Source organism: Podarcis vaucheri (assembly GCF_965113315.1).
Source record: "Podarcis vaucheri genome assembly, chromosome: 6".
NCBI classification, from domain to species: domain Eukaryota; kingdom Metazoa; phylum Chordata; class Lepidosauria; order Squamata; family Lacertidae; genus Podarcis; species Podarcis vaucheri.
Window position 1 is genome coordinate 53,845,557 of NC_138764.1, and position 25,386 is coordinate 53,870,942.

The window sequence follows — 25,386 nt, forward strand, 5'->3', positions numbered from 1 at the left end:
CCCGGGTGCTGACAACCCACGCTACGCCACTGCTACGATGTACAGTGGAGAAGTGAACTTTACAGGTGTGTATAGCAGTAGTTCCTGATCAGCTAAGTACTGTGGACCCCGTTTTTCAAAAGCCAAGCCATGGACTTTGAAAAAATATATATTTCTATGGTAGCTTTTGTTATGTGGATGGTGCAACGGACCCCTAGGATCTGTAGACTACCAATTGGAAACCACTGGGTTGTGTGTACACATAATGCAGCCCCTCTACACTTCCAAACGTAGCGTGCTGAATTCTGCCAAAAAGATATGCACCAAGAATACATGAAAGCTGAAAGCATGCTAATTAACCACTTTACACGTTTTTCATGGCATCTGATTGCCACTTTCTGGTTTTCAACATATCTTGGATTCCATCATAAACACGTTCAAAGTAATATGTTTGTAAAAGCACAATGTGTACTAGAACTAACCTTTTAATATACCATTGTTTTATCTTTGTAACCAAGCCTTTTTAAGAAATGTCCACCAAAAGGTTATACAGTGGTACCTTGGGTTACAGACGCTTCAGGTTACAAACTCCGCTAACCCAGAAATAGTACCTTGGGTTAAGAACTTTGCTTCAGGATGAGAACAGAAATTGTGCTCTGGCAGCGCAAGGCCCCATTAGCTAAAGTGGTACCTCCTCAGGTTAAGAACAGTTTCAAGTTACGAACGAACCTCCAGAACAAATTAAGTTCTTAACCCGAGGTACCACTGTATTCCTGGTTTGAGCCACACTTCCATTGTCTAGCAACCAACATCCACCCTCACCTTGATCAGGTCAAAATAATAATAGTTAAGAATGGAAAAATTATTTCAAGGAAAAATTATTACGTCTCACTGACCCATAAATAACAAAACAGGCTGATGGCTGGACAGATTAAAAAACAGGAATCTTATCCTGTCTAGCAGCTAAATTTTGAAACAAAACTTGGCTAAGAACCCCCCCCCACACACACACACACGATGCTTCAATTATGTCCAAACCAGTCCAGTCCCATGCTGAGAAATACATGGGCAAGCCTGCCAGCAATGCACTGCTTCTTCCAGCTTCTCTAGTATGAACAGCACCAGCCTGAACTCTTGGGGAGGCTGGAGGACTTTCCTCTGAAAATACAAGCAATAAATTTGATGGTGCAATTATATTATGCCATCCACCAGATGGCAGTTTCAAGCAGCCATGTCTAAGATTCCAATCACATCATGTATATAACCTCTTTCCTGCAGTAGCCATTGGTTCCAAAGGTCTTAAGTGGTGGTTGAGCAGCCTATTAAGTCATTATGGACAGGAAGAAAGTATTTGCATCTTCACCCAAACACAGGGTCTAGATCAGGTAGTCAGTTCTCAGAAAGGTTTAGCGAACATTTAGAAAATGGACACTCCAACAACATATGTCTAATATGCAAGAGGAACTCTGCAAGGTGCACACTAGTCTTCCTCCTCCTGCGAAGTTTGTGTATGCAAACAGAAAAAAGTTTACAATTTTTGCACATTTTTATTCTGTGCTTTTGGGATCATACTCTTCTATCTCTTGAGTGGTTTACATTCCACTTGCAGCATATGGGCTTATGTAAAAAAAAAATTCCTATGCAGCCAATATACATGGCAGAAATCATGGGTGGTATTCAATGATAGTTGCACACATCAAAGGCTTGTACACATGACTTCCACCTATCTGTGGAGGGAAGAGTTTGTTTGGTAGCAACCACAGACAGTGAGTAATGTGGTCATTTTTTTTAATGGCACACAGGTGTGGGGTCAATTAAGCAAAATGCTGGTTTTTATTGCAAGCTGCATCATAGTTTTTATTCAAAAAGACAGGTGTCCAAGGGAAGTTGGAAATATCCCAGGCCACTTTTTGTGCTGTCCCATGCCCATTCTAATTCAATCTGTGCAATTTGCAAAAATACATGGGTCCAAAGTTAGCTGTGAGATGGGGAAGGATGAGTTCCCCAAGTCTGCAGTCAGGATAGAATGAAAATGTGTTCTGGAACCGCTTTCGAAAACAGCTCAAGTCTTCAACCTGGATGCTAATGTCATGTTGGATTGCTAGTAGCTCCACAGCTCTCTCAACCACGTACTCATTCTGGAGCTGAGACAAGGAGCACGTTGAGTACACGACATCTCCCCCTGGCCTGGCAGCAAGTACCCCAGCCCTGGGAAAAGAACAGAAAGAACTTTTTATTTATTTAAAGATTCACATCTCAAGGCACATCAGCTTCACAAGACAATGTACAGAATAATTACACAACAATGCTTAAAAGAGCTCCAGCTGAAAACAACCATCATACTTTGGGATAGACTTAGGAGAATCTAACTTAGCATCAGGAGATTGCTGAATAATTACATTAAAGTAAGGGTTCCAATTTGGCTAGAACTCCAGGTTTTTAAAGAAATATTTTTCTAGTCACCAAATCACCTCCAGAAGAGTAGGCAAGGAAGCATTACTGAAGTTGGAACCTTTGAATTATATTTAATTAACCTACTCAGAGCAGACCCGCTGAAATTAATGGGCCTAAGACAATAATAGCAATGAATTTCAATGAGTCTACTCCAAGTAAAACTTAGTTAAAAGCAACCCTTTGTCTTTTAAGCCACAAGAGCCTTACACATTTGTATGTGGGCAGGATGGCAGGCAGACAAGCACTTTTGTAGAGTTTTGTGGACTCATTTGCAATGCTGTGAATGATTTAATAAAGCCCACAATGTGAAACCCTGGTGTAGCTCAAAAGTTAACATGTATCACATAAGGTCAGGATCACTTACACAAGCAGCTCCACCTGGAGCATTGGCAACATCTGACGCTCCCCCTTTCTCATTGGATTGAACATATTGTTGTCCTCTTCTACGACGGAGTGACGGTCATTTGTGCATGGTACATCCACAAGCACCTGCATGAGATAGAGGGCATATATCCCAATTAAACTCGGTGGACTTTTACCTGTTTGTGCCCTCCCACACAGCTTGTCCCATATCACACAGCTTCTCATTAGACTCCTTAAGGCACTACTGGATGATATCTTGGAGGCCATCTCCTGCCATTTACAACTGCAACTGTTCTTAAGCCTCTTGCATGTAATACTCATACAGCCATTGTGGTGTAGTGGTTAGAGTGCTGGACTAAAACGAAAGGAAACCCGGGTTCAAATCCACACTCAATCATGAAACTGCCTGGGCAAGTTTAGGCTCTAGTCACCATCTTGCTGTCTACCCTCACAGGGTTGTGAGGAGAAACCAGATACACCACCTTGAACACCTTAGAGCAGGCATGGCCCAACTTGGCCCTCCAACTGTTTTGGGACTACAACACCCATCATCCCTAGCTAACAGGACCAGTGGTCAGGGATGATGGGAATTGTAGTCCCAAAACAGCTAGAGGGCCAAGCTTGGCCATGCCTGCCTTAGAAGAAAGATGGGAAGTAAAAATAGGTAGATGACATTCAAAGTATCCCAGAACTACACATTCTGATAACTAAAATTATTATTTTTTAATTAGCTGGGTGTTTACAATAGAAATGGACTTCAGCTGGACTCTCTGAAGCAAAGTTACATACATTACCAGTAAAGGAGTTATCAGATGTGGCAGAAAGCACAGGTCTTGGCTATAGACAAACCAGATAATATTCAACAAAGTATTAACTCCGAGTCCATTGATTTCAGGGGGTCCACTCTCAATATGACTAAGTTCAGTATCATCCACTGTCACGATCCCCCCCCACAAGGTGCAAATATATTCTAAAGGAGCAATCTGCGCTCTGTACAAGTGAGGGGGGGAATGGAAGAGATCATACATTCAATAGCTGCAGGCAACTGCTGGCGCTCTTCTAATGGACTACTCCCAGTAATGTTATCTACAGCAATGCTTACCCTATCGTAAGTATTCATCTCCAGGTCACCCCACTTCCTTCCATCCCACGATGTAATCCTCACTATCTCGCGGAGCTCTTCTGGAAGGTAGCTATGGAGAATTTGACGCAGCCGGCGAGTGCGGGAAACAGAGAGGTCATTGGCAGCCAGCTGTCCTAATGAAAGAACAGTAACAGCATACACCAAGGGCAGACAGACTCTTGGAGGCTCCAAGTCAACAAACCAAAATTTGCACATGACTGAGAAATGATGAATATGTTGCCAACCTCCTTAAAAGAAGACCCCAACAGTTTTGGCAGTGTATGAATGTGCGTATGTGTACACACACACACACCAAAAAAGCATATATATTTTTTGTCAGAATTTAAAACTTGCCATACTCTGCCACCAGATAGACATTTAGGATGCTGGGGGAATGAGAGAGTCATCCCATGTTGACATATAATAGGAAATTATCTTTTATGTTTAATGCAGACACAGTACTGGGTGGGCGTGGATCGTGTGTGCCTTGAATATGTGTGTGCCCTCTGTGTGCGTGCCCAAGAGTATGGGTCACACCCTCTCTTGTCATGTGAGGCCTGGAGAGTTGGCCAAGGGTGAATGTGGCGCTCTGGCCACCCCTGCTCTACAAAGAGAGAAGGAGTTGTTGGAGCTGGAAGAGGCCGGAGAAAATGTCCTGCTACCTTCCCTGAGATGGCCTTCTGGAGAGTAACCTGTGTCATCAAAATTGCACTGCACCACAAGCAGAAGCAAACATGATGCATCACACCAGACTATCTGATCCTTTCAACTCTTTCCGGACAGATATAGGAAAAACAGTTTTCACTAACTGGTCCTGCCTACACCATTTGAGCACCACCTGCTGCAGAAGAATTCTACTTACGACAACATCCAGTCTGTAGAAGGGCCAGCATCTTTCCACCTGGTGCTGCGCAAAGGTCAAGGACCAGGTTGCCAGGCTGCACATTGAGAGCCAAGACGGGCAAGACGGATGCAGCATCCAGAAGATAATAGCCCAGAACTCCTATTATGTCTGGTCTATAAAAAAAGGGAACAGATGAAGTTTAGCGTGGCAGGCACAGGAAATTTGAGCCCCAATTAACTCCTACTTAAAATGCACTGGCAGAATGGAAGGTCTGCAGCTCAACTGTGGAGCATACATTCTGCATGCAAATAGTTCCAGCTTGAATCTCTAGGTAGAGCTGGGAAAGACAAATGATGGAGAGCTGCTGCCAGTCAGTGTAGGCAATACTGGCCAACGTCTGACTCAGTATAAGGCATGTAACATTCACGCTCACGCACCCGTGCATGGTGGGGTTCTGCCAGTAAGAGCACAATATAATACCAGGGGCTTTGACACCACCTAGCTTCCCTTCCATCTATTCTATATTTTCATGGGAGAGAAGACTGTCCCTACACTCAGCTTTACTAAGTGAAAAAAGTTAAGAAGCAAGAACTGAGCACCTTAACAACTGAAAGAGAGGCAAAAGATCCACTTGTTGTCATTGGCCGCAAGTGGGTATTTTAGAAGTTTGCAAGTAATGGGCAGTATTAAACTACTGCTGCCCATCAGAATAAGGAGTTCCACTTGTGTAACAGGACTCCCCATCCCCACCCCTCTGTATGTGTCCTGTCCTGACACTTCCCCCAAATTTACTCCGGAGGATTGTGAGAACCCCAGAACAGATTTAGGGGAGTGGGGAGGAGAACATTTCAAGAAGAAATCCATGGGCTAAGTTGGATTCTGCCCAATGCAATTATTTTTATCTTACACATGCTGAAGAGTACCCCAACACCAACCTCCTCACCCAAAATCAGCTATGTACCTGGCTGGATGAAAAAGGCTGATATCTCCTTTGGGGAATGTGTAACATTTTATGTTGGGACTGATGGATATGAAAGGAGAATGAGGAGGTTGCACTTGGGGCTCAGAGGGTTCAGTCTGAGTTTCTGAGCATGATTCAGGCTCACTGGCACCTTGCTCAGCTGCAGGATCCAGGTCCTGCTCTGCTTTTCCAGATTCCCAGATGAAATCCGCTGCCTGCATTTCTTCCAGTTCCTGGGTGATCTTCTGTGCATCACAGTAATTGTTGATAAGAGCTCCATATTTTTGCTCCGAGAGAAGACCGATGCGGATCGAGGGCCAGAGGCTGCCAAACTGCACACCATAGGTCATGTCGAAGACCCGCAGAGCCCGTCTGGTGCAGGGCACGCGAGGAGTGGTGGATGCCTTTGCACGGATGAAAATGTGAAACAGGTAAAATATTAGTGCTGGTAATATTTGGGCATTATATGCACCACACACCTCTTTACCATGATGTGGCCCTACAGTGCTTGGATGTATGAGTGTATAGTGAAATCAAAGACCAGGGCCAATCCTGACATCAGGGACTGACCAATACAACGTCCTCCACCCACATCCCCATGAGATAGCATCAGTAGGGAACAGCTCCCTTCTTAAGGGCACACACACTCTATGTGAGAAGAGGTCCACGGAGGGCCTTGCATTCTACCATCAGGAGGTCCATATTCTGTACCTGAAAGTAACTCATACAAACTAAGGTATTTGTTCAGGTGAAATGCCATATTTTGCAACAGCCTCGAAGCTGTCTGTCACAACTGTGTGAGAGGAACAGAAGAAGGAAAACTACAACACAAGGAACAATGCAGGCTGGGGGCCAATGGCAGCTGGAGTGCAACATCCCTATCTAGAGCAGGGTTTCTCAAACTTGGGTTTTGGACTACAATTCCCATCATCCTACACCACTGGCCCTGCTAGCTAGGGATGATGGGAGTTGCAGTCCAAAACCAGCTGGAGTGCCAAGTTTGGGAAACCCTGATCCAGAGAACGGGCTCCTACCAAGAAGCCTTCTCTAAAAGGGCCAGGCAAACACGCTAACTTAATTTCACGTAACGGAGGCCACGGCAAGCGAGGCGGGAGAGAGAGGCCGGATTGCAGAGCCGGGACAAAGTGCCGAGGACTGGACGGAGAGCGGGGTGGGTAATAAAAACACGGGGGGCGGAGGAGGCAACGCAGCGGGGACCCGCTGAAGGGCACGGGGCGGGATGTCCTTTGGGGCTTCACTGGGCTGGGCACGGGAGGGCGCCGCAGGAGCTGTGGGTCGGGGTCGAGGCCCCTCGCGCCTCACCCATTTCTTCTTCTGCGCGTGTCGGTGCCGGCGGGGAACGAAGGCGAAGGACGGGATCGTCGGCAAAGGCGCCTCTTTCCGCAGCAGCTGCAGCAGCAGCCCCTTCCCGCTTGCAGTGCGTGCAGCCGCCATCGCTCGGCTCCAGCGCCAATGAGGCCGGCCAACGCAGAAGCTCCTCCTCCTCTTCTGCTAAGCGTCGCAGAGCAGCCTGACGAAGCGGGGGGGGGGCATCTTTTCCGGTGGACGCCGGGTTGCCGGAGCCTCGTGCATTTGCGCCAGGCATGTACCGCGAAAGGTATCGGAGAATTCACTTTTGCCGAGACGTGTGCCGCCGGAGGTTTCATTCCAAGCAGGTCGTTTCGGGCACAGGTTACAACGTCTTGCTACCTCTAGCACAGGCATGGGTGACCTGTGGTCCAGGCCTGCTGGACGTACGGTCAGTGGCCTAGGTCTGCAGCAGAGGTAGCCGACGAGGTGCCTTTCACTGCAACTCCCATCAGCCCAGACACCATGGCCAAGGGCAGAGGATGATGAGAGCTGTAGTCCAAAACATCTGGTTGGCACCAGCCAGGTGCCCGTGGTCCAGCAAGTTTAGGGTGACAGAGCCTAGAGACGCAAGTTTTCCATTTCTGACATACCACATGGGTCTGCATCTGCTCTTCAATTATGTGAAAACCAAATGAGAAGCTCGTTTTTTTCTTCCCAATTTCAGCTTGCTAGCACTGTGGGGCTACACCATGAAGTTGTGTGTGATGTGTATAGTGCCCATAATAGAGCAGTCACAAACATGGAATGTTGACTCATCAGCTGAATCGATATTTTCAGTGCTGAATTGATATGTAAGGTAACCCAAGTTTGTTTATGACATTTAACAACTCTTCCTTAGTTTAAAGCAAACTCCTACTGTGTGATTTTAAAAGTCCCTGCAAGCCACCCTGGTGATGTATGTCCTTGAGTAGCCAGGGCTGATGGATGTAGTCCATCTGGAGGGGACCCAATGTTGAGGAAGACTGTCCTAAAGTACAGTGGTACCTCTGGTTATGGACTTAATTCGTTCCAGAGTTCTGTTCTTAAGCTGAAACCATTCTTATCCCGAGGCGTGCTTTATTAATGGGGCCTCCCACTGGAGGCACAGGATTTCTGTTCACATCCTGGGGCAAAGTTCGCAACCAGGAGCAGCTACTTCCGGGTTAGCAGAGCTCGTAACATGAAGCGTTTGTAATCAGAGGTACCATTGCATATCTGCCATTAAAAGGTAATTCACTGGTCTCTCACATGAAACAATCACATCTTCAGGAATCTGTGTCCTCAAAGTGGAAATCTACCCTAGAGGTTTTCCATAGGATATTGTTACCTCAAATTAGGACACCTATCCTTTTTAGCAGTTGTCTGACATTCAAAAGATTAGTGGTTGAAGTTTCTCCCAGTTTGTGTCAAGATGTCTGCAGGTCAGGCAGACACTAGGTTGTTAAACTGGCTTCTGATCAGCTTCCCTCCCCTCACACACTCCTGCCATTCCAGAGGTCCGTGTGGCGTTGCCAAGGACTCTTCAGAGGTGCTCTTACTTCAGATATGGCTGAAACCTGACCAGATCGTAAGAAAAGGCCTGACACTGATGAGACTGTAGCTCTGACGTTAAGAAAGGAAAATGGGGGCCCATGGTACAAAACGACAAAATAAGCCTTAGTAGCTTGCCTGAACATGTTGCAAACTTGGTACCACAGTCATCAGAATTGTTTGAAATAAAAGCAGCTAGTGTACAAACTCAGCTGATTTGATTCTGTGTTCATCTTCCACAGTGGGAAGTTCTTTCCTTCCTAGGATTCGTTCAATGTAAGTTTGATGTTGGTATAGGAATGTCTCCAGCTTTACAGGCAAACACAGCTACTAGGCAGCTGCAAATACAGCTGGGATATACACCATATAGGCACCATGTGTAGCATGGGAAAGATTACATACAAGCTTCCAGGTTACATGTGTGACAATGTAGACAGAATGCCATTTAAAAATATATCTCACTAAGGAAGGTTCCGCACATATTATTATGTAAACATATCTACATGATCTCTTCTAATCTGTAATCTCTTCTAAATTTTGGATTCTACCTCCCACACTTACTATAAAGGAATAGGAAGATGCATATTATTGAGAGAAAGCAATGGACATTGTGGAAAGAGGAGGTAGCCAGCAGCACACACAGGACTATATTGTTTAGGACCCTAAAACCACATACTGTCCCCACACACAACCTGCCTAACCACCTACATCCTTTCCAATATTTCTTTCACCTATACATAAATGTGTTCTGACTTCCTCTTTGGTTTCTCCCTCACGGTTACTATTAAGGATATTAGTTGCTGTTTTCTGAAGATCTATATGCAATTAAAAGTTTTCAATGTCATGAAAAAATGGATCTTGTGCATTACTAAATTGCCTAATTTTTTATGTTTAACTTCAGAGCATGCTAAGATGTCTTGGCTGTCATAACAAGCAAACATTTTCACATTTGACAGGAAATATCTTTAATATCAGAAGTCTACAGAAACACTTTGTTAAGCAGCCACAAATCTTCTACATAACAGATGTATCCTGATGGCAACTCTTAAATTCTCCCAGAATTACCACAGAGCTAGTTGCATTCACTTTCATATCACACGTGCAGAGCTGCATGTTTACTCAAACTGAACACTCAGGTTTTCATCAGCTATGCATGAGGACGACACAGGCTTATATTAACATTTATTTCAATTTGCTGAAGAGTTTATGAGCCACCTGAAAAAACCAAAAGATGAACAAATTAAATTAACAGGAGCTTCTTTAGCAACACATACATTAGTCCTAATAGCCTTCTTTAGGCATTATACCCAAGAGAAATATGTGATGGGGGAAGCTGGAATGAGTGTACTAGCTCTGTCCCTTAACTTTTCCCATCTCCCACCAATTTGGGGAGGGTGAACTTTTGAAACAGGGAGCCTCCTGTGCTTGTCGAGACTCCACACACATTTCAGAACCATGGAAAACCAGTGTTCTAAAATGCACACAGTGCAGAAGGCTCCACACTTCAGGAATTTATCTTTCAACTCCCACAGGCAATCAAATGGAATGGAGGGCAAAGCTAGCACATGTTTTATTCAGTATAACACCTGAGGAGGGCTACTGTTTTGCTCCCTCTGGGAACCAACTGCATTCTTGCACAATATATTCTTGCCTACTTACAATCAAGAAAGCTGGTTACAGAAAAATGTACTTTAGAAGCAACAAGCCAATATTTCACAAACCTCTGCATCGTTATTACGCAACACTCCTTTGTAATGTTTTATTTTGAATTTTTTAAGATACTATTTTAGGATATTGTTATAAAAATCTTGTAAGTTTATGTTTTCTTTTTTCTAGTTTTTCTTCTTTTGCCTTATAATTCTTTATATTTTTAATAAAGAATATTAAAAAAAATCATCTTAGTTTCCTCTTAGTAATGTTGCTTTGAATGTATACTTTATATTTGACCTTCTTCAGTAATGTTTTATTCTGGATTGTTTTATTTGATGTTTTAATGCGGTGTAATCCGCTTTTGAGATTTTTCCTTTAAAATATAAAGCTGTGTAGAAATGAAATCATTAATAATAATACTTCTAAAAAACTAATTTATAAAGCTGACAGTGTAATTCCACACCCACAAGATAAATGTCAAAAAGTACTTCAATTCAGTTATTCAATCTATATTGACTTTCAGTAAAGTGTCTGTGGCTCAACACTGGAGAAATAAGGTATTTGGCCACAAAATACTGTTCACACTTAGAAATTACTCTGAGACAAACTTACACAATGGTCTCTAGCATGCAAGAAGTCAAAGAGTTCCTCTGTACACTTCTCCTCTGTATGGGACTTGGATGACACTCGAGCATTACACTCCTCTAAACGTTCCCGAGCTTTCACACATTTCTCAATCTGTTCACAATGCTCCCTTAGAGTAGTTAAAGGATCCTGGACAAAAAGGAAGATATAAAATAGGCACAGTTAATGCAAATGAGCGATTGCTAAGAGAGAGGTTCAACTTTACCACCACAAGCTAGAATATAAAAGCTTGCTATAATTTGTCCTGGATAGATGATAATGACAAGCATACAAATGATGAGATCTAAAATGCCAGGCATTAACAGTCCTGTTGTCAAAATATTCTACCTCTACACTTCCAACTTTAGTGTTACAGTCAGGTAATTGCAATCATTTTTCTAAGGTAGAACCAAGAGCCACAACAGGATTATAAATAAGGAGCATGTGAACCAAACCTAACTTAATTGAGGTGCAGAACCTGTACAGTGGTACCTCACAAGATGAATGCCTCGCAAGACGAAAAACGCGCAAGATGAAAGAGTTTTCCGTTTTTTGAGTTGTTCCGCAATACGAATTTCCCTATGGGCTTGCTTCGCAAGACGAAACGTCTTGCGAGTCCTTGCGAGTTTGTTTCCTTTTTCTTAAAGCTGCTAAGCCGTTAATAGCCACTAAGCCGCTAATAGCCGTGCTTCGCAAGACGAAAAAACCGCAAGACGAAGAGAATCGCGGAACGGATTAATTTCGTCTTGCGAGGCACCACTGTATATGGATTCTAATCCAGATGGCTTTCGTTCTTGCGCTAGACTGTGGGGAAAATGTTATGGTTAACTTACATACAAAACCAAGTTGTGGGTGTTTGAAAAATATCCTCCTAAACTGCAGTATTTAAAAGTAGGGAAAGCCTATGATGCAGTACTACACCACATCTCAATATATAAAAGGTTCAAAATAGATATGGAGAAGAAACAGCACTTGTATCACACCTGACAAACACAATTTGTGTATTGATTTATCATTTTGTGACTTATAAGTGCCTAGGTAAAAGTTATATACTGCTGGGAAAGCAAGCAAGCTACACCCAAGTTTGCCAGAATCAATATGTACTCCTATGCCAGTAAGTATACATATGCAGAAACTGTTGTGGGACTCCAGAGATATTCAAAACTATTTGTCACTATAAGTATCCCTTATTAAACATTATGATCCTGAAGACAGACAGGATGTGAATGGCACTTTCTGTATGGCAAAATGTGATGCAAATAACCTTTCTACAGCAAAGTAGCTATGTATTAAAACTTAACTAATGCACTTTCAGTTCTGAACCAAAGTACAGGCATACCTTGGAGATAGTGCAGGTTCAGTTCCAGACCACCACAATAAAGCAAATATCGCAATAAAGTGAGTCACACAAAACCATTTGTTTCCCAAGTGTATATAAAAGTCATGTTTCCACTATACTGTAGCCTATTAAGCCATGCCCCTCCTGAGTGCAGGAGCAGGAGGGGGGAAACCTCAGTTCCAGCCCTAGCTAGCTCCACTCCTGTGGCCTGAAGAAGGTCATCAGGGGGCTTCCTTCCCCTGGAAGTGGTCAGGCTGCCTGCAGCTGCACCCAGGTCCTCATAAGGAACAGTATCTGTGAGACGCAATAAAGCAAAGCTCAATAAAACAAGGCATGCCTGTACTTCCCTACCCCCAGACTTTTGTACCTTTCCCTGGTTTTCTAAATACAAATAGGACATTTTTATGGACTAGGGTTTAAGAAGTCTGCTGCTCTCAAAGGATTAATCTTTCCCCTTTGTCATTATAATAAAGTTTACCTACCACAAGCTCCTCTTCCTCCTCCTCCTCCTGGACAGAGATGCAAGAAAATAAGAATAGACTCGTAAGTGTCATGATATTTCCATAATAACTTAACCATATCAAAACCAATTCCACTTATTTGCATTTCCGCTATGTAGTACTGTACAACTTCTCTTTCATAACACACATATATGTCTGTTATAACAAAAATGTCTGTTATTCCTAGATATTTATTTAAAAGGGTCCCTTCAAACTGATATTCAAAACCAATGTATATGTACATTTTAACAGGCTGGAGTTTAAACCTTTCACTAGGCATCTTTCTAACCTGTTAGGGACTTGGTGGCAAGAGGTATAGTGACCACAGTATTGCTGTGGAAATAGGCCCCCAATGCTGAGGGGAAATTACGGCTTAACTAGAACCAGATCAAAACTCATGGGAAATGCTCCAGCTCTTCAGGCACTGGAGATATCCTGACAAGGGTGGGTGTCAAGAAGTAGAATGGAAATAAGGCTAAGCCACAGAGGGTCTTATTTAAGAAAGCCTCTTAGATATGGGTAGAACAAACTGAGAAACGGATGTGGTAAAGGCTGATGGGAGAGTCAGAGGCAGCAGTATACTGAACATACTGTGAAGCAACATAATATGGGACAGGATAAATAAAGGACAGTCAGCCACAACAAGCATACAAATACAGTTATAGTGGAATTCAAGATATGAACTGTAGCAATGCTGAAAAGAACAGCAGCTGTATAATACTTAATAATTGCAATCAGAATATTAATTTCAGGCACTGGGCAGAACACATATATTAAACAGCAAACCTCTGGCAGAGACTACTTATTAAAAAGAAGGGGTAGAAACCGCTGATCTCTTACTTGAAGAGCAGAACACGTGTGTGTGCACATATACACACGGAAGTCAGGACCTTAAAGAAAACCTGTTAAGTTTTAATTTTCACTGTACTCCATTCTGGGCTTCCTTTGGCAACAGAGAACAGATATTTGGCACTATCTGTTATGATGGTGACAAATAAATATAAATAAATGAGAACAAGCAAGATGCGAGGAGGAAAAATGACTCGGAGAAGGGAAGGATGGGGGGGGGGAGGAATAATAAAAAGAGGACCTCTGGCACGAGAGAGAGAGATATTAACCTGCGAGTATCAGGAAGAAAGCAGGGGAGTGTCGACAGGAGACACAACGAAGACTGAATTCTGCCTCCAGTCATGGGTCAGCTCTGGAAAACCCAGAAGCCGGTGGCGAGGGAGGCAGCTCGCCCATGGCTGTTTCTACCCCACCCGCTATGGCACTCGGACCGTGTAAGGAAGAAGGCCCATTGACAGGGCAGGCCTATAAGCGTCTACTCGGAAGCAAGTCCCATTGCGTTCAGCGGCGCTTGCTCCCGGGTAAGTACGTTCAGGGCTGCAGCCTAAGCTATGAGCAGGTCTCCAACGGCCGCTCTGTGAGGAGAAGAAACGAAAAAGAAAAGAAACCCGGAGGGAAGAGAGGGAGGCCCAGAGGTGGGGAGGCTGGAAGGAGGGGGAGAGAAAGCACACCATCCCGCATCCCGGAGGCCAGAGCAAAGATGCTTCGCCTCGCCGGCTCCCGGTCTGCGCTCACCTCGGGGTCCCCGCTCCGGCCCTCCAGCGCCTTCTCATCCTGCCACCCCATCGCCGCAAATCTCCCTCAAGCCTGGCTCCGCTTCCCCAGAAGGACGCCGAAGGGTCACCCGCAACCTCGGCGGAAATCCCGCCCACTCACAGCGCGCTTTCCGACGGCGACGACCTTCTTCAGATGGCTCCCTTTCTCGACGTACGCGGGCGGGGTGGCGGCGTTGTCCTCCGGCGTACACATTGCTTTTCGTGACTCTACCAAGATGGCCGCCGCCAGTTCCGCTAAAATGGCGCCGAGGGGGAGGAGGAGGGGCGGGGAAACAGTCGACCCAGTATGGCAGCATCATACGTCCGCATAACAATGAGTGACCTTCCCAAGATGGCGTAGCCCATCCCTGTTCTCGCTGAGTAGAGCAGGAGCCTGAACAGTATGGAGGCCAAGTCTGCGGAAGAGATCTCTGATCGGAGCCCCCTCAGCCTGTTTGAGCTCAGCGCGGCGGCAGTCAGCTCCGCCATGGGACGCGTGGAGAGAGAGGTTTGGGGTAAGGAGAGGAAAGGGAGCCAGCTGGGACCGGCTCTGATCTCTCCCGAATTTACGGGGAGTTACTATATTGGCGCTCTTAAATGTGAGGGTCTATCGTAAAGGATGCCAGGAATCGGGGCACTCTAAATAGGCCGCGTCACCTGAAACCCCTCCTTTCTCTAACTGAAATTCAGCTTTCTCTTGATTTCTCCCCGCAAAAGCACTTCCAGGTCCTATACTTCAAGGAATCTTGCCTCTGCTTAACATCTACTACCTGGAGCGAATTGAGGAGACCGCTGTGAAAAAGGGTGAGCTACTTTGCTGGTCTGGAGGACAGGCGGGGATACAATAGTGCTAGCAAACTGTTGTCTGCTATCCTAGTTTCTCTCTGGTGCATTTAAAAAGTTTATTTTGCTCACACTTCACCAAGTGTGCTTAATTCATTTTGTGGTTGAGACAAATCCTTGCTCTCCATATTCCCAAGTGTCTGTTGCCCTGGTGTCAATAAACTGAGTCAAGTGGTTTTTCCCCATTCTTGACAAGGGTAAAATGTGTTGAACTGCATATCCTGTGCATGTTTACTCTGAAGTCTGCTCTACTGATTTTGGGGAGGTTTGCTCCCAAGCAACATCAGAATCCTAGGTCTACTCAGAAGTAAACTTACTGAATTCACTGGAGCATACTTTCAGGTAAGTGGGGGTTAGGATCACAGCATAAGGGCATAGGATTGCAGCTTCAGGCAATATACTTACTGAATTCAACAGCACAAATAAGCTACACTGATCAAAAGCAGATGGGTTTCAGGACATAGTTTTTAGCTATTATTTTTCATGGTATTTAAGAGCTTTATCAGAACCTTTTGAGCAGCAGACAACATACAATACTTTAGTTTAAGAACTCAAGAAGTACAGTAATGAAGGGATTAACGTTCCTACTATTTCAGGGTTGAGCATATACAGAAGGTCCCAGATTCAGACCTGGCAACTGGACATAGGGTTAGAAAATGCTGCTCTCTGAAACCAGAGCTATTTTTCTAGCTCAAGTATAGCCTATAAAATGATTGGCACCAGCTTTCTGAAACCAGAGTTTCAGAGAGTTGGTGTCAGTCATTTTATAGGCTATACTGAGCTAGAAAAATGAAAGGCCTAAATCTATATATGGCAGCTTCATATCCTATATTCCAACTAAAACCATGTCCAAATCCATGGTCACAGGTTGGCAGTGGACTAGTCATTCTCTCAACCTCACTATCTTCTCAGGCTAAAAGGTTAGTCTGAGCTTCATAGGACAAGGGGAGATATCAAGTAATATAGTTTCATGCTGCTGCCAAATTTATTTCAGTTGGATTTTGGGAATTGTTGCAACAGGAGATGTTAGGAGATTGGCCTAGATCATGAGCTCCCTTACAATTTTGTAACCTTTGCTGAAGAAATCAAGATATTCCTATTATAATTTAATAAATCCACTTTTCAAGATACACCCTTTAAAGTATCTGGATAATGATTCTTAAGGAGTGCATAATGCATTTTAACGTGAAGCCTGTCTTGATTCTCATCTCAGTTTGACTGAGGGCTTGTTGGATTGAGTACATGTCATTTTAGCATAGGGTTCCTGTGTGCAAAATGGAATAACCTAACAGATAACTTCTATAATAAACGAAAAACCCTATGCAATAATTTCAAGTCTCAGTGTTTACATTTGAAGCCTAGTTTTGACACTAAATTTGCAGCTTCAGCTATTCTGAAGTCTGGTGCTTTCATCAGAGATGGAATGCTTGCTTTAATTATGTTACAGGTTAGGTGTGATTAGTTATAAATTTTACCTGTATGCGTATAATTAACGGTATAGATTTACATTTTAATATTCAATTTTTTAAAGTATGTGTTATGTTTCCTCAGGTCTCTCAACCCAACCTATATGGTGCAAGCTCTGGTTTGACATAATGAAAACAAGACCTTCTAGATTAGAGGTAGGTTGAGGCAAACTACAAAGCTGACATACCTGAAACGACTGGGTTTTCCACCTTCATGGCTAAATGGATTTTATATCTGCCAACTGTGATGATGTTTTGGATCAATCTTAACTAGTTTCAATTAGACTTACTCCAAAATATGCGTAAATGGGAATGCAATCTAAACCAGGGGTGGGGAACCTTTTCAGTCCAAGGACCACATTCTGCTGTAGACAATCTTCCAGGGGCCACATGCCACTGGCAATATTTTCACTAGAGCAGGATAATCAGGAAGAGGAGGGTTGGTACCTGGAACACCTGCCAGCGGCAGCTATTTTTGGTGGCCATTCCCCAAGGAAAAGGCCAGCAGGGCAGGGTGGGTTGGATGTGGTTGCTGGAAGGTATGGGGTCAGGGGAGGAGTTCCCTGTAAATGTCTGCTGGCTGCATGAAATTAAGTGGGATGGGGAGGCACATCTGGGCCCAGGTCAGCAGATCCCCGCCCCTACAATAGATAGTTCCAGTTTGTGGAAAGCAAATGAGAAGTTAGGCTCTCAAGTTGGGTTCACACTAAGGAATTAAAGAGAAGGGTTTGATGAACACATGCAATTTGTTTACTAAGATTATTAGGAGCCCAGGATCTCTGTTGCCTTTTAATTACTACAAAATTAATGTATGGTTTGGACTGTCAGAAGCTCACACAATTTTGTAACCTAACTGCAGTGAGAATGCGATTTACAGGCACGCCTGTAAATCTAGGTCTTATATTCCATTTTGTTTTTACTTTAAAATGCTTAATAAGATTTCCTTTGTCCTGTAAATAATATGAGGTTCTCACTGAAGTAGTAAACCTGTACCTAGGCTACACTACTTCAGACTAGAATGAATGCTCCTCCATACAAAAACATCCTCACCCACAGATAATTAGATGTCAGGGAGAAGAATTTGAGCATAGCTTTTTCTCAGACTTGAGTGTTTTCCATCTTCAGGGATTTCCCCCCTATGTATACCATCACATGATCCCCCCTACCTTTAGTATGCACCTCAGCAGGAACTGTGATGTAAGACACTGTGGTGCAATGAATTTATCACAGTTTGGTTCAATTTGATTGCAGAGCATCAAGTGTTGGAGGAAGAAGTTCATTGAAACTTTCTTCTCAAATGTGCTGCGTGGCATCCTGGATGTGTCTTTACACCAGCGCCTAAGTGACCCTTCCTTTTTGCCCCTGCTGCACACTTCGCGGCATGTTACCCAGCTTACCATCTACAACATGCTTGAGGGAGTGTCAGAGCTGATGGCCAAACACAATCAGAGCGTCCTAGAAAACTTGGCTGTCTCCCTCACATCCCTGACATTCCGTCACCTCCTCTCCTCCAGTCTGTCTACTAGGCAACAGTTGAGTTCGTTCCTTCATCGCCTAATTCATCATGGGGCTGTGAACCACCTCTCTATGTATTCTTGGCCTGACCCTGACCCAGCACTTTTAGCCCTCATTCTGAAAATGAGTGCTGGGGTTTGGCACCCTGGAAAAACACTCCTGGACCAAGAAAACCTTTGCCATCTGTGCAGAGAGAAATGTGTTGACCAAAGCCAAAAGCTAGATGAAGAGCATTGGGGTTCAAGGCAGCTATTTCAGAGTTCAGTCAGTGGCCAGCATAATAATAGTGATCTGAGGAATGAGAAACTGTTACCTAGTGTGCCTCAAGAATCTCTTCTGGGCTTTCAAAATGCAGTAGAATTGGCCAGAACTAGCAGCGAAACTCTAAAAGCCCCGGTGGGATGCAGATTGGGTTGCAATTCTAGGCAAAGCAAAATGCAGCAGAGCTCATGTTCAGAAAGTTACAGTGCTGAAGAGGGATCTGTCACTTTTATCCCAGCAAAGACATTTCAAGATGTCCCTACTTTGGAAAAATATCAAAAGAGGCGTAAAGCTGTAACAGCAAAAAAGCGCAGCTGCCATCAGAGGAGCAGCAAAGTCCCTGCAGAGTCAGAAGACCTTTATGACTTTGTCTTTGCGATTGCGAGGGAAGAGGAGGAGAATACACCGTGTAGCAAAAGAAGGAATGCCAAGGAGGAAGAAAGCCTTGCTAGCTGTTCCCGTCTCTCAGAAGAGGCTGCCAGTAGTTCTGGTACGGTTTGCACAGAGGGAACCCGATCTGCTGGGATGCCTTCTCTGAAAACAACGGGTCATTTCCGAAGTGTGTCCACGCTGGAAGTGTTCTCCATCTCTCTGACCAGGAATACGTGCCAGATGCTGGGGAACCTGCTGAGCTCTTGGGTGTCTTTAGAAAAACTTGTTCTGTCTTTGAATGGTGAGTGAGAAACCAAACATTTGTCTTCGGGTGTATTTAGCAAAGCAGAGGCAGCTTGCTTTCTTTCTTTTCAGAGCCAAATTGACCCACAGTTCAGGGTGTATCAAAATGAATTGTAAGCCAAGTGTTAAGGGGGGCATGGCGACAACTTCATTTCTCAGGGCTCCTTTCCTAAAGACTTCCCCATCAGTTTTTCTATCCTGTTTTAAATAGTTTTGTATCATTCATTATTAAATTCAGATAATAATAATAATAATAATAATAATAATAATAATAATAATAATAATAATAATAATAAAAATCATTTTATTTATTCATTTCTTTAAAATTATGCACCACTTGGGTTGTAGAAAGAAAACCTCAAAGCAGTTTACAAAATTTAATGGGCAGATATGGGTGAGACCTTGTAGGGGTGCAAAAAACCTTTTGGGATCAAATATCATAGTGGGGTACCTACAGGAGTAATCAGTAAAAAGCTTTCATTTTTTAAAAAAACCAAAACCCTATTATTATTTTTGAAAAACTTTCTAAAAATAGAAAATGGGAAGCTTGAGAAACACAAAAACCCTTTTCACTTCATGGCATCATAGCAGGAGACTCACTGGAGTAGTCAATAGTCCATTCTTTTAATGACAACTTTGGGAGTTGGGGGCTTAAGGACCACAAAACCTTCAGGGGGTGATATGTGATGTAATAATCTTGCTGTGTGTTTTAACCACCTATTCCTGTCTCTTAAAATGCGTTTTCCAGGCCTGGGCCCCGGCATCTTCAGTATCCTCTCTGGGCTCCGGGCCCTGTCTCGCCACAGCGATTACCGCCTCCGTGTGGTGCGCATCAGTGACATGTTCTCGCATGTCCCCTGCATGAGTCTTGTTCACGCTTTCCTGAGTGCTGTGCCGTTACTTCAAACCCTCTTGGTCAGCTTTGATCTCAAAACTGCAACAGAGCGAGGCAGGCCGGAAGAGAGCTGGGACTCGTCGTCACCCTTTGAAGAAGAGATTCTAGGTAATGCACTGACCAGTTCCGGACAAATGTTTTATCATTCGCTTTCCTTTCCTGCATATGTGAGATCATTTAATTTTTCATTTATGCACTGCAGTGGCTGCCTAGTCACTTCAAATTTGCTGCTTATTTTGCAGCCACTTTTTAAGGAGGCTCCTGCCCTCTCAAAGAGCAGCAAAGCATTTCATTTTTGTACTGTCTGCACAGTCGATGCAGTGGATGCAAACAGCTCCTGACTGTTTTGGTACAACTGCTGAGATAGAACACCTTGGCCTGCTAGAGGAAGTGAGTGACGTTAGTGATGCAGCCTGATTAGGGATCTGATTCTAAGTCTTCTTTTTTTTTTATAATTTTTATTAGAGTTTCAAAAAAAAGAAAATATCATATACAGAAAAAAAAGAAAATAACGATAAGAGTAAAACCATATGTACAACAAATCATTTTCCTTTTGGACTTCCATCAACGTTGCTGACATCATTCATAGTTAACCTTTTAATACACATTCCATCTTTTTTGTTCCTATTGCCAGTTATTCCATCCTTCCTCATAATCTCTACTAAACAATATTTATTGATATTTTACAAAGCATCTTTAAATCCCACTAGCGTTATTTTTGCCCCATAATTATTTTCCAAATAACACACAAATTTCTCCCAGTCCTTTATAAATTTCTGATCCTTAGTATATCTGATTTTCCCTGTCAATTTATCCAATTCAGCATATTCTATCAGTTTTGTTCTCCACTCTTCCACCGTTGGAACTCCTTCCTGCTTCCACTTCTGGGCTAACACAATTCTGGCAGCTGTCACCGCATACTGGAAAAGTCTACAGTCCTTTCTTTTGACATCCTTCCCTACGATACCTAATAAAAATGCTTCTGGTTTTTTCACGAAAGTATACTTTAGCATCTTTTTCATCTCGTTATATATCTCTTCCCAAAAGCTTTTAACTTTCTTACACTCCCACCACTGATGGAAGAAAGTCCCTTCTTTATGTCTACATTTCCAGCACTTGTTGTCCACCTTATAGATCTTTGCCAATTTGGTGGGTGACAGGTACCATCTGTAGAGCATTTTCATCATGTTTTCCCTCAGTGAAATGCAAGCCGTAAATTTAATGTTCTCTTTCCACAACCTTTCCCAATCCTCTAGTTGAATGTTATAGCCTAGGTCCCTTGCCCATTGTACCATCACCGCTTTCACCTCCTCATCCTTCATATGTCACTCCAGTAGTATTTTGTACATTTTTGACAGGATTTTATGATTCTAAGTCTTCTTACCTAGGTTCATTTCAAATCCCATCAGTCCCAGCCAGCATTGCCAATGGTCAGATATAATGTTGATGTAGTCCAACAGCATATGGACAGGTTCCTCACCACTGCTTCAAACCATGGTGTGGTGGCTCAGGAAAAAGCCAGCTTGCGTTCTCCCTCTTCCCCTCACTTTATCTGCCTTAATTCATTACTTCCTACTTTAATCAAACCATATTATTGTTGTTGTTGTTGTCCGTCTCCCCGATCTAGAGAGCCATTTGGAACACCTTGAAATCAGATTCCCTAGAGAGCCTCTTCAGACAAGTCTCCTGGTGCCTGTGTTGAAGGCCTCAAGGTCTCTCCAGAGCCTCTCTCTAGACAGCGTTGCAATTTCCTGTCCTCAAGAAGTTGGGCTTCTCCTACAGGCACTCAAAGGTATGATGGAAGCAATTTTGCCCTTTCCACAGCTGCTCAGCAATGGTAGCAATTTGCCAAGAGATAATAACATCTTTGGCCCTCAGTCAGCGAGGCATACAAGATTATTGTGTGAACTGCAGGCAGAGCTAAACTAGTCTAAAACATTCTTTTCAAGATCTTCAACATACATTCTACTGAACAGGAAAACCGTAAGCAGCAGGGGGCTCCATTTTTCTCTCTCTTTTAAGATCCTGTTTCTCTTGCAGAGTACAGCCCTAGCCTGAAGAAGCTAAGCTTTCATGATGTCAACCTTTCTGGCCACTCAAAAGAAGTCCTCCTCCTGCTACAGGATCCCGTTCTTCAAGGTACATTAAATGCACTTGCCTTCTCCAAACTGGTATTGGCTCTTATCAGCGACCACCGTTGCAGGCAGTCAAGAAGGAGATTTCTGCAGAGGCCTGTAAGTTTTGTGGTCATCCTGTTTCAAAAACTGTGTCGTTTCAATTTAATAGTTTTGTGAAGAGCTGGATTTTGCCTCATACAGTGGTACCTCGGGTTAAGAACTTAATTCGTTATGGAGGTCCATTCTTAACCTGAAACTGTTCTTAACCTGAAGCACCACTTTAGCTAATGGGGCTTCCCGCTGCTGCGCGATTTCTGTTCTCGCCCTGAAGCAAAGTTCTTAACCCGAGGTACTATTTCTGGGTTAGCGGAGTCTGTAACCTGAAGCATCTGTAACCCAAGGTACCACTGTACTCCATATAGCTCTGAAGTTCTACCTGATGGAGGTTGAGTGGTGTCAGAAAAAGAAAGCTAGCACATTGTGACGGAAAAGTTACTTCACACCTAAAGAGGTGTATTCAAAAGGGGTGTAAAACTTAGAGAGAAAGGAAAAGGGTGCTTATATGCACTGTCTATTAGTATATCCTTAAGTCTCCTTACTGGATTATCACTGTGCTTTCACTCTGTGGTGCTGCCTTCATTGGGCTATGCATGCAGTGAATCCAATTTCAAACCATAGACAGGAGGAACATATTTATTTTTCTCTTGCAATAGAAATCACCTTTTCATTCTGTCGGCTGTTTGAAAACTGCACTGCTGAGCTCCTGTCCGAAATAATAAACGCCGTGAAGAAGAACTCAACACTGAAGAGCCTCAGACTCCCTGGAAATAGGCTGGGTATGTACAGCAACTATCCTAGAATACTTCCTCCACCTTTCTGGGGAGGGGTGCTATGCTATTAAGAACGTTGGTACTTTTGTCCCTCGTCCTTCAAGCTTAACGGGCATAGGCTGAGGACTTCAGGCACAACTATTTTTTGACCCGTGTAGCCTCTTGCTTACCAAAATTCAGGCCACACTAAGTCGGTAAAAGTTGCCCAGGGCACTCTTTGTCCTTTTTCTGTTCACCTGTCCAACTAGCCACCCTTTCTAACTTGGTTCCTGAATGCTAAATCCTTCAATATGTGGGGGCTTTTATGTTGCATGCTTAAATCATTGTCTAGTTTCAGAATGATCTGAAACAGAATTGGTGCTGAATTATGTCTGCTGTAAGGTTAGTCTACACATGCAGCAGAAATAAGTGGAAGAACTCAGTGGTGTAAACAGCTGCTTCACTGGCACAGAAGGAGTCATGCTTCATGAGAAGTATTAGACTCACTACTGCACCCTTTCAGGGCACTACAGAAGGCTAATGGAAAGCCACACTTTACTGGCCTTAATCATTTGAAAGAGAGGATTAAGAATAGACTAACTTGCACTGAGACTTTGCGAATGACTGCCAAAGGTAAGTACGTGTTCTCACGTTGCATGAGATTAAGCATTCAGTGCTTAGGTAGCTATGTAAGGAATATAAGCCACTGCCAGAATATCGAATCCAACTTCATTCTTCAATGAGTGGTAGAATGGATTGCACCACTTCAGATTGCACATAGGAGCCTCATTTTAAAACCTGCATGGCGAGGAACAAGCTGGGTCAGAACTTTAATCTCCAATGTGATGGTGCATTTTATTAGCATGTTTCCATGGCAGAATATTAAAAATTGTATGTCCCTAATCTCCTGCCTGAAGGGGTGCAGCCTACTATGGCATTGTGCTGCATGAGTAGACTAGGCCTGATTGCTGCTGCTTCACCATTTACCACTTGCAATTATGTGCTTTATATATTCCCTAACATTCATAGTTGGTTTTCTTCCACCCCTCATTATTAGGAAATCACAGGCTTGTTGCATTGGCTGACATTTTTTCTGAAGACTCATCATCTTCCATCTGTCATCTGGATTTAAGGTAGGTTCTTCCTCTGAACACACAGCGCTATTGGGGAGGGGGCATGGGGGAAAGAGTGGTATGTCTGTACTAGGATCCAATGCTCAATTGTATTTTCATTCATTCACCAATTACGTTTAAAGAAAGGTGTCAATTTCCAAGAAAAACGACTCTTCCTAGTATACTTTTCTGAAGCTGATGCTGGGAAGTATTTATACTTGAGCACTTGAACAATTTAATTGTTTAATGTCTGATTCATAGTAATATGAAACCAAGTGTTTTCTGAGTGTAGTTACTGTGATGGGGGAAGAACCATTATTCTATACAAATGTCATCTGCAAACAGCAATGGACTAGTCTAACCCTATTTTCCTACAGCTCTAACTGTATCAAACCTGCTGGACTCCTGGAGTTTGCCAAGAAGCTGGAGAATTACATAGCCCAACGTGGAGAACAAATCAAATTCACCAAGCTGTGCCTCTATCAGAACTGGCTGGACCAAGATACTGTAACTGCTCAAGAGGCTCTTTGGCGGCTAAAAGCTATGTGCAGCATAGTCAGTGACACGTGGGATTCATCTCAGGCCTTGGCTGACTATATCAGTGTGATGTGAACTTATCTTCTAATAAAGCTGCCTAATCAATTTACCAGGATTGTTTTCCTGTTTTTTCTAGGCAGGCGCAACCGTAACTGGGCTTACTTGAGTACGAACACACATTTTTATAGTCAGTGTCAGCTAGGGAAAATAATAACATAATGCTTAAATGGCTTAAGTGGATTATGGGAAATGGGTTGCAATAAAATATCAATATTATAAAGAGTGGTACTGTTTGCCAGAGTGTATTCAGTTGCCATCTTCTGATTACTTACACCTATATAAGTCCCATGGGGATGCGGGTGGTGCTGTGGTCTAAACCACAGAGCCTAGGGCTTGCTGATCAGAAGGTCGGCAGTTCGAATCCCTGTGACAGGGTGAGCTCCCATTGTTCGGTCCCAGCTCCTGCCCACCTAGCAGTTCAAAAGCACATCAAGTGCAAGTAGATAAATAGGTACCGCTCCGGTGGGAAGGTAAACGGCGTTTCCATGCGCTGCTCTGGTTTGCCAGAAGCGGCTTAGTCATGCTGGCCACATGACCCAGAAGCTGTCTGCGGACAAATGCCAGCTCCCTTGGCCTATAGAGCAAGATGAGCGCTGCAACCCCAGAGTCGTCCGCAACTGGACCTAATGGTCAGGGGTACCTTTACCTTTTTAAACTTTTGAACTCAGCACTTCTGAGGAGACATGAACAGGATTGCAGTGTTTTGACTTCCCCTGAACCTCAAAGGTCAAGGTTTCAGCCATGGCTAGGTATGCAAAGGAAGACTGATCACTTC

The 25,386-nt window shown here is 43.6% G+C and overlaps 3 protein-coding genes across 5 annotated transcripts; 1 reads left to right on the forward strand and 2 right to left on the reverse strand.

The window, feature by feature from the left end:
• Nucleotides 1-1,506: 1,506 nt before the first annotated feature.
• Nucleotides 1,507-7,219, reverse strand: NSUN4 (NOP2/Sun RNA methyltransferase 4). The gene is made up of 6 exons (XM_082228577.1): nucleotides 7,048-7,219; nucleotides 5,725-6,128; nucleotides 4,782-4,936; nucleotides 3,899-4,053; nucleotides 2,798-2,922; nucleotides 1,507-2,187 (listed from the first exon to the last, which is right to left on the reverse strand). The coding sequence occupies exons 1-6, from the start codon at nucleotides 7,177-7,179 to the stop codon at nucleotides 1,911-1,913; spliced, it is 1,248 nt and encodes a 415-aa protein (XP_082084703.1). The 5' UTR covers nucleotides 7,180-7,219; the 3' UTR covers nucleotides 1,507-1,910.
• A 2,333-nt stretch (nucleotides 7,220-9,552) lies between these two features.
• Nucleotides 9,553-14,490, reverse strand: UQCRH (ubiquinol-cytochrome c reductase hinge protein). 2 transcript variants are annotated; one of them, XM_082228578.1, is made up of 4 exons: nucleotides 14,302-14,490; nucleotides 12,700-12,726; nucleotides 10,867-11,028; nucleotides 9,553-9,819 (listed from the first exon to the last, which is right to left on the reverse strand). In XM_082228578.1, the coding sequence occupies exons 1-4, from the start codon at nucleotides 14,350-14,352 to the stop codon at nucleotides 9,787-9,789; spliced, it is 273 nt and encodes a 90-aa protein (XP_082084704.1). In that variant the 5' UTR covers nucleotides 14,353-14,490; the 3' UTR covers nucleotides 9,553-9,786. The 2 variants fall into 2 exon arrangements, with proteins under 2 accessions (XP_082084704.1, XP_082084705.1); XM_082228579.1 differs by lacking the exon at nucleotides 12,700-12,726.
• Nucleotides 14,491-14,599: 109 nt separating this feature from the next.
• On the forward strand, nucleotides 14,600-24,660 carry LRRC41 (leucine rich repeat containing 41). Of its 2 annotated transcripts, XM_082228574.1 has the most exons (10): nucleotides 14,600-14,836; nucleotides 15,039-15,125; nucleotides 16,716-16,786; nucleotides 17,882-19,079; nucleotides 19,830-20,084; nucleotides 21,604-21,768; nucleotides 22,017-22,115; nucleotides 22,807-22,929; nucleotides 23,960-24,035; nucleotides 24,392-24,660. In XM_082228574.1, the coding sequence occupies exons 1-10, from the start codon at nucleotides 14,725-14,727 to the stop codon at nucleotides 24,624-24,626; spliced, it is 2,421 nt and encodes an 806-aa protein (XP_082084700.1). In that variant the 5' UTR covers nucleotides 14,600-14,724; the 3' UTR covers nucleotides 24,627-24,660. The 2 variants fall into 2 exon arrangements, with proteins under 2 accessions (XP_082084700.1, XP_082084701.1); XM_082228575.1 differs by lacking the exons at nucleotides 14,600-14,836; nucleotides 15,039-15,125 and adding an exon at nucleotides 15,149-15,506.
• The last annotated feature ends 726 nt before the right edge of the window (nucleotides 24,661-25,386 follow it).

What these genes read in the sequence shown, in the direction of transcription:
- NSUN4 (XM_082228577.1), bottom strand. Translation starts at nt 7,179, where the DNA reads ATGGCGGCTGCACGCACTGCAAGCGGGAAGGGGCTGCTGCTGCAGCTG. An exon ending in TCTACAGACTGGATGTTGTC is followed by an intron (nt 4,054 to 4,781) that starts GTAAGTAGAATT and finishes TTCTTTCATTAG; the next exon opens with GACAGCTGGCTGCCAATGAC. An exon ending in AGATGAATACTTACGATAGG is followed by an intron (nt 2,923 to 3,898) that starts GTAAGCATTGCT and finishes TATCTCATGCAG; the next exon opens with GTGCTTGTGGATGTACCATG.
- UQCRH (XM_082228578.1), bottom strand. Translation starts at nt 14,352, where the DNA reads ATGGGGTGGCAGGATGAGAAGGCGCTGGAGGGCCGGAGCGGGGACCCC. An exon ending in GCCGGAGCGGGGACCCCGAG is followed by an intron (nt 12,727 to 14,301) that starts GTGAGCGCAGAC and finishes ATCTCTGTCCAG; the next exon opens with GAGGAGGAGGAGGAAGAGGA. An exon ending in AGGAGGAAGAGGAGCTTGTG is followed by an intron (nt 11,029 to 12,699) that starts GTAGGTAAACTT and finishes CTTTTTGTCCAG; the next exon opens with GATCCTTTAACTACTCTAAG.
- LRRC41 (XM_082228574.1), top strand. Translation starts at nt 14,725, where the DNA reads ATGGAGGCCAAGTCTGCGGAAGAGATCTCTGATCGGAGCCCCCTCAGC. An exon ending in CAAGACCTTCTAGATTAGAG is followed by an intron (nt 16,787 to 17,881) that starts GTAGGTTGAGGC and finishes ATTTGATTGCAG; the next exon opens with AGCATCAAGTGTTGGAGGAA. An exon ending in ATCTGTCATCTGGATTTAAG is followed by an intron (nt 24,036 to 24,391) that starts GTAGGTTCTTCC and finishes ATTTTCCTACAG; the next exon opens with CTCTAACTGTATCAAACCTG.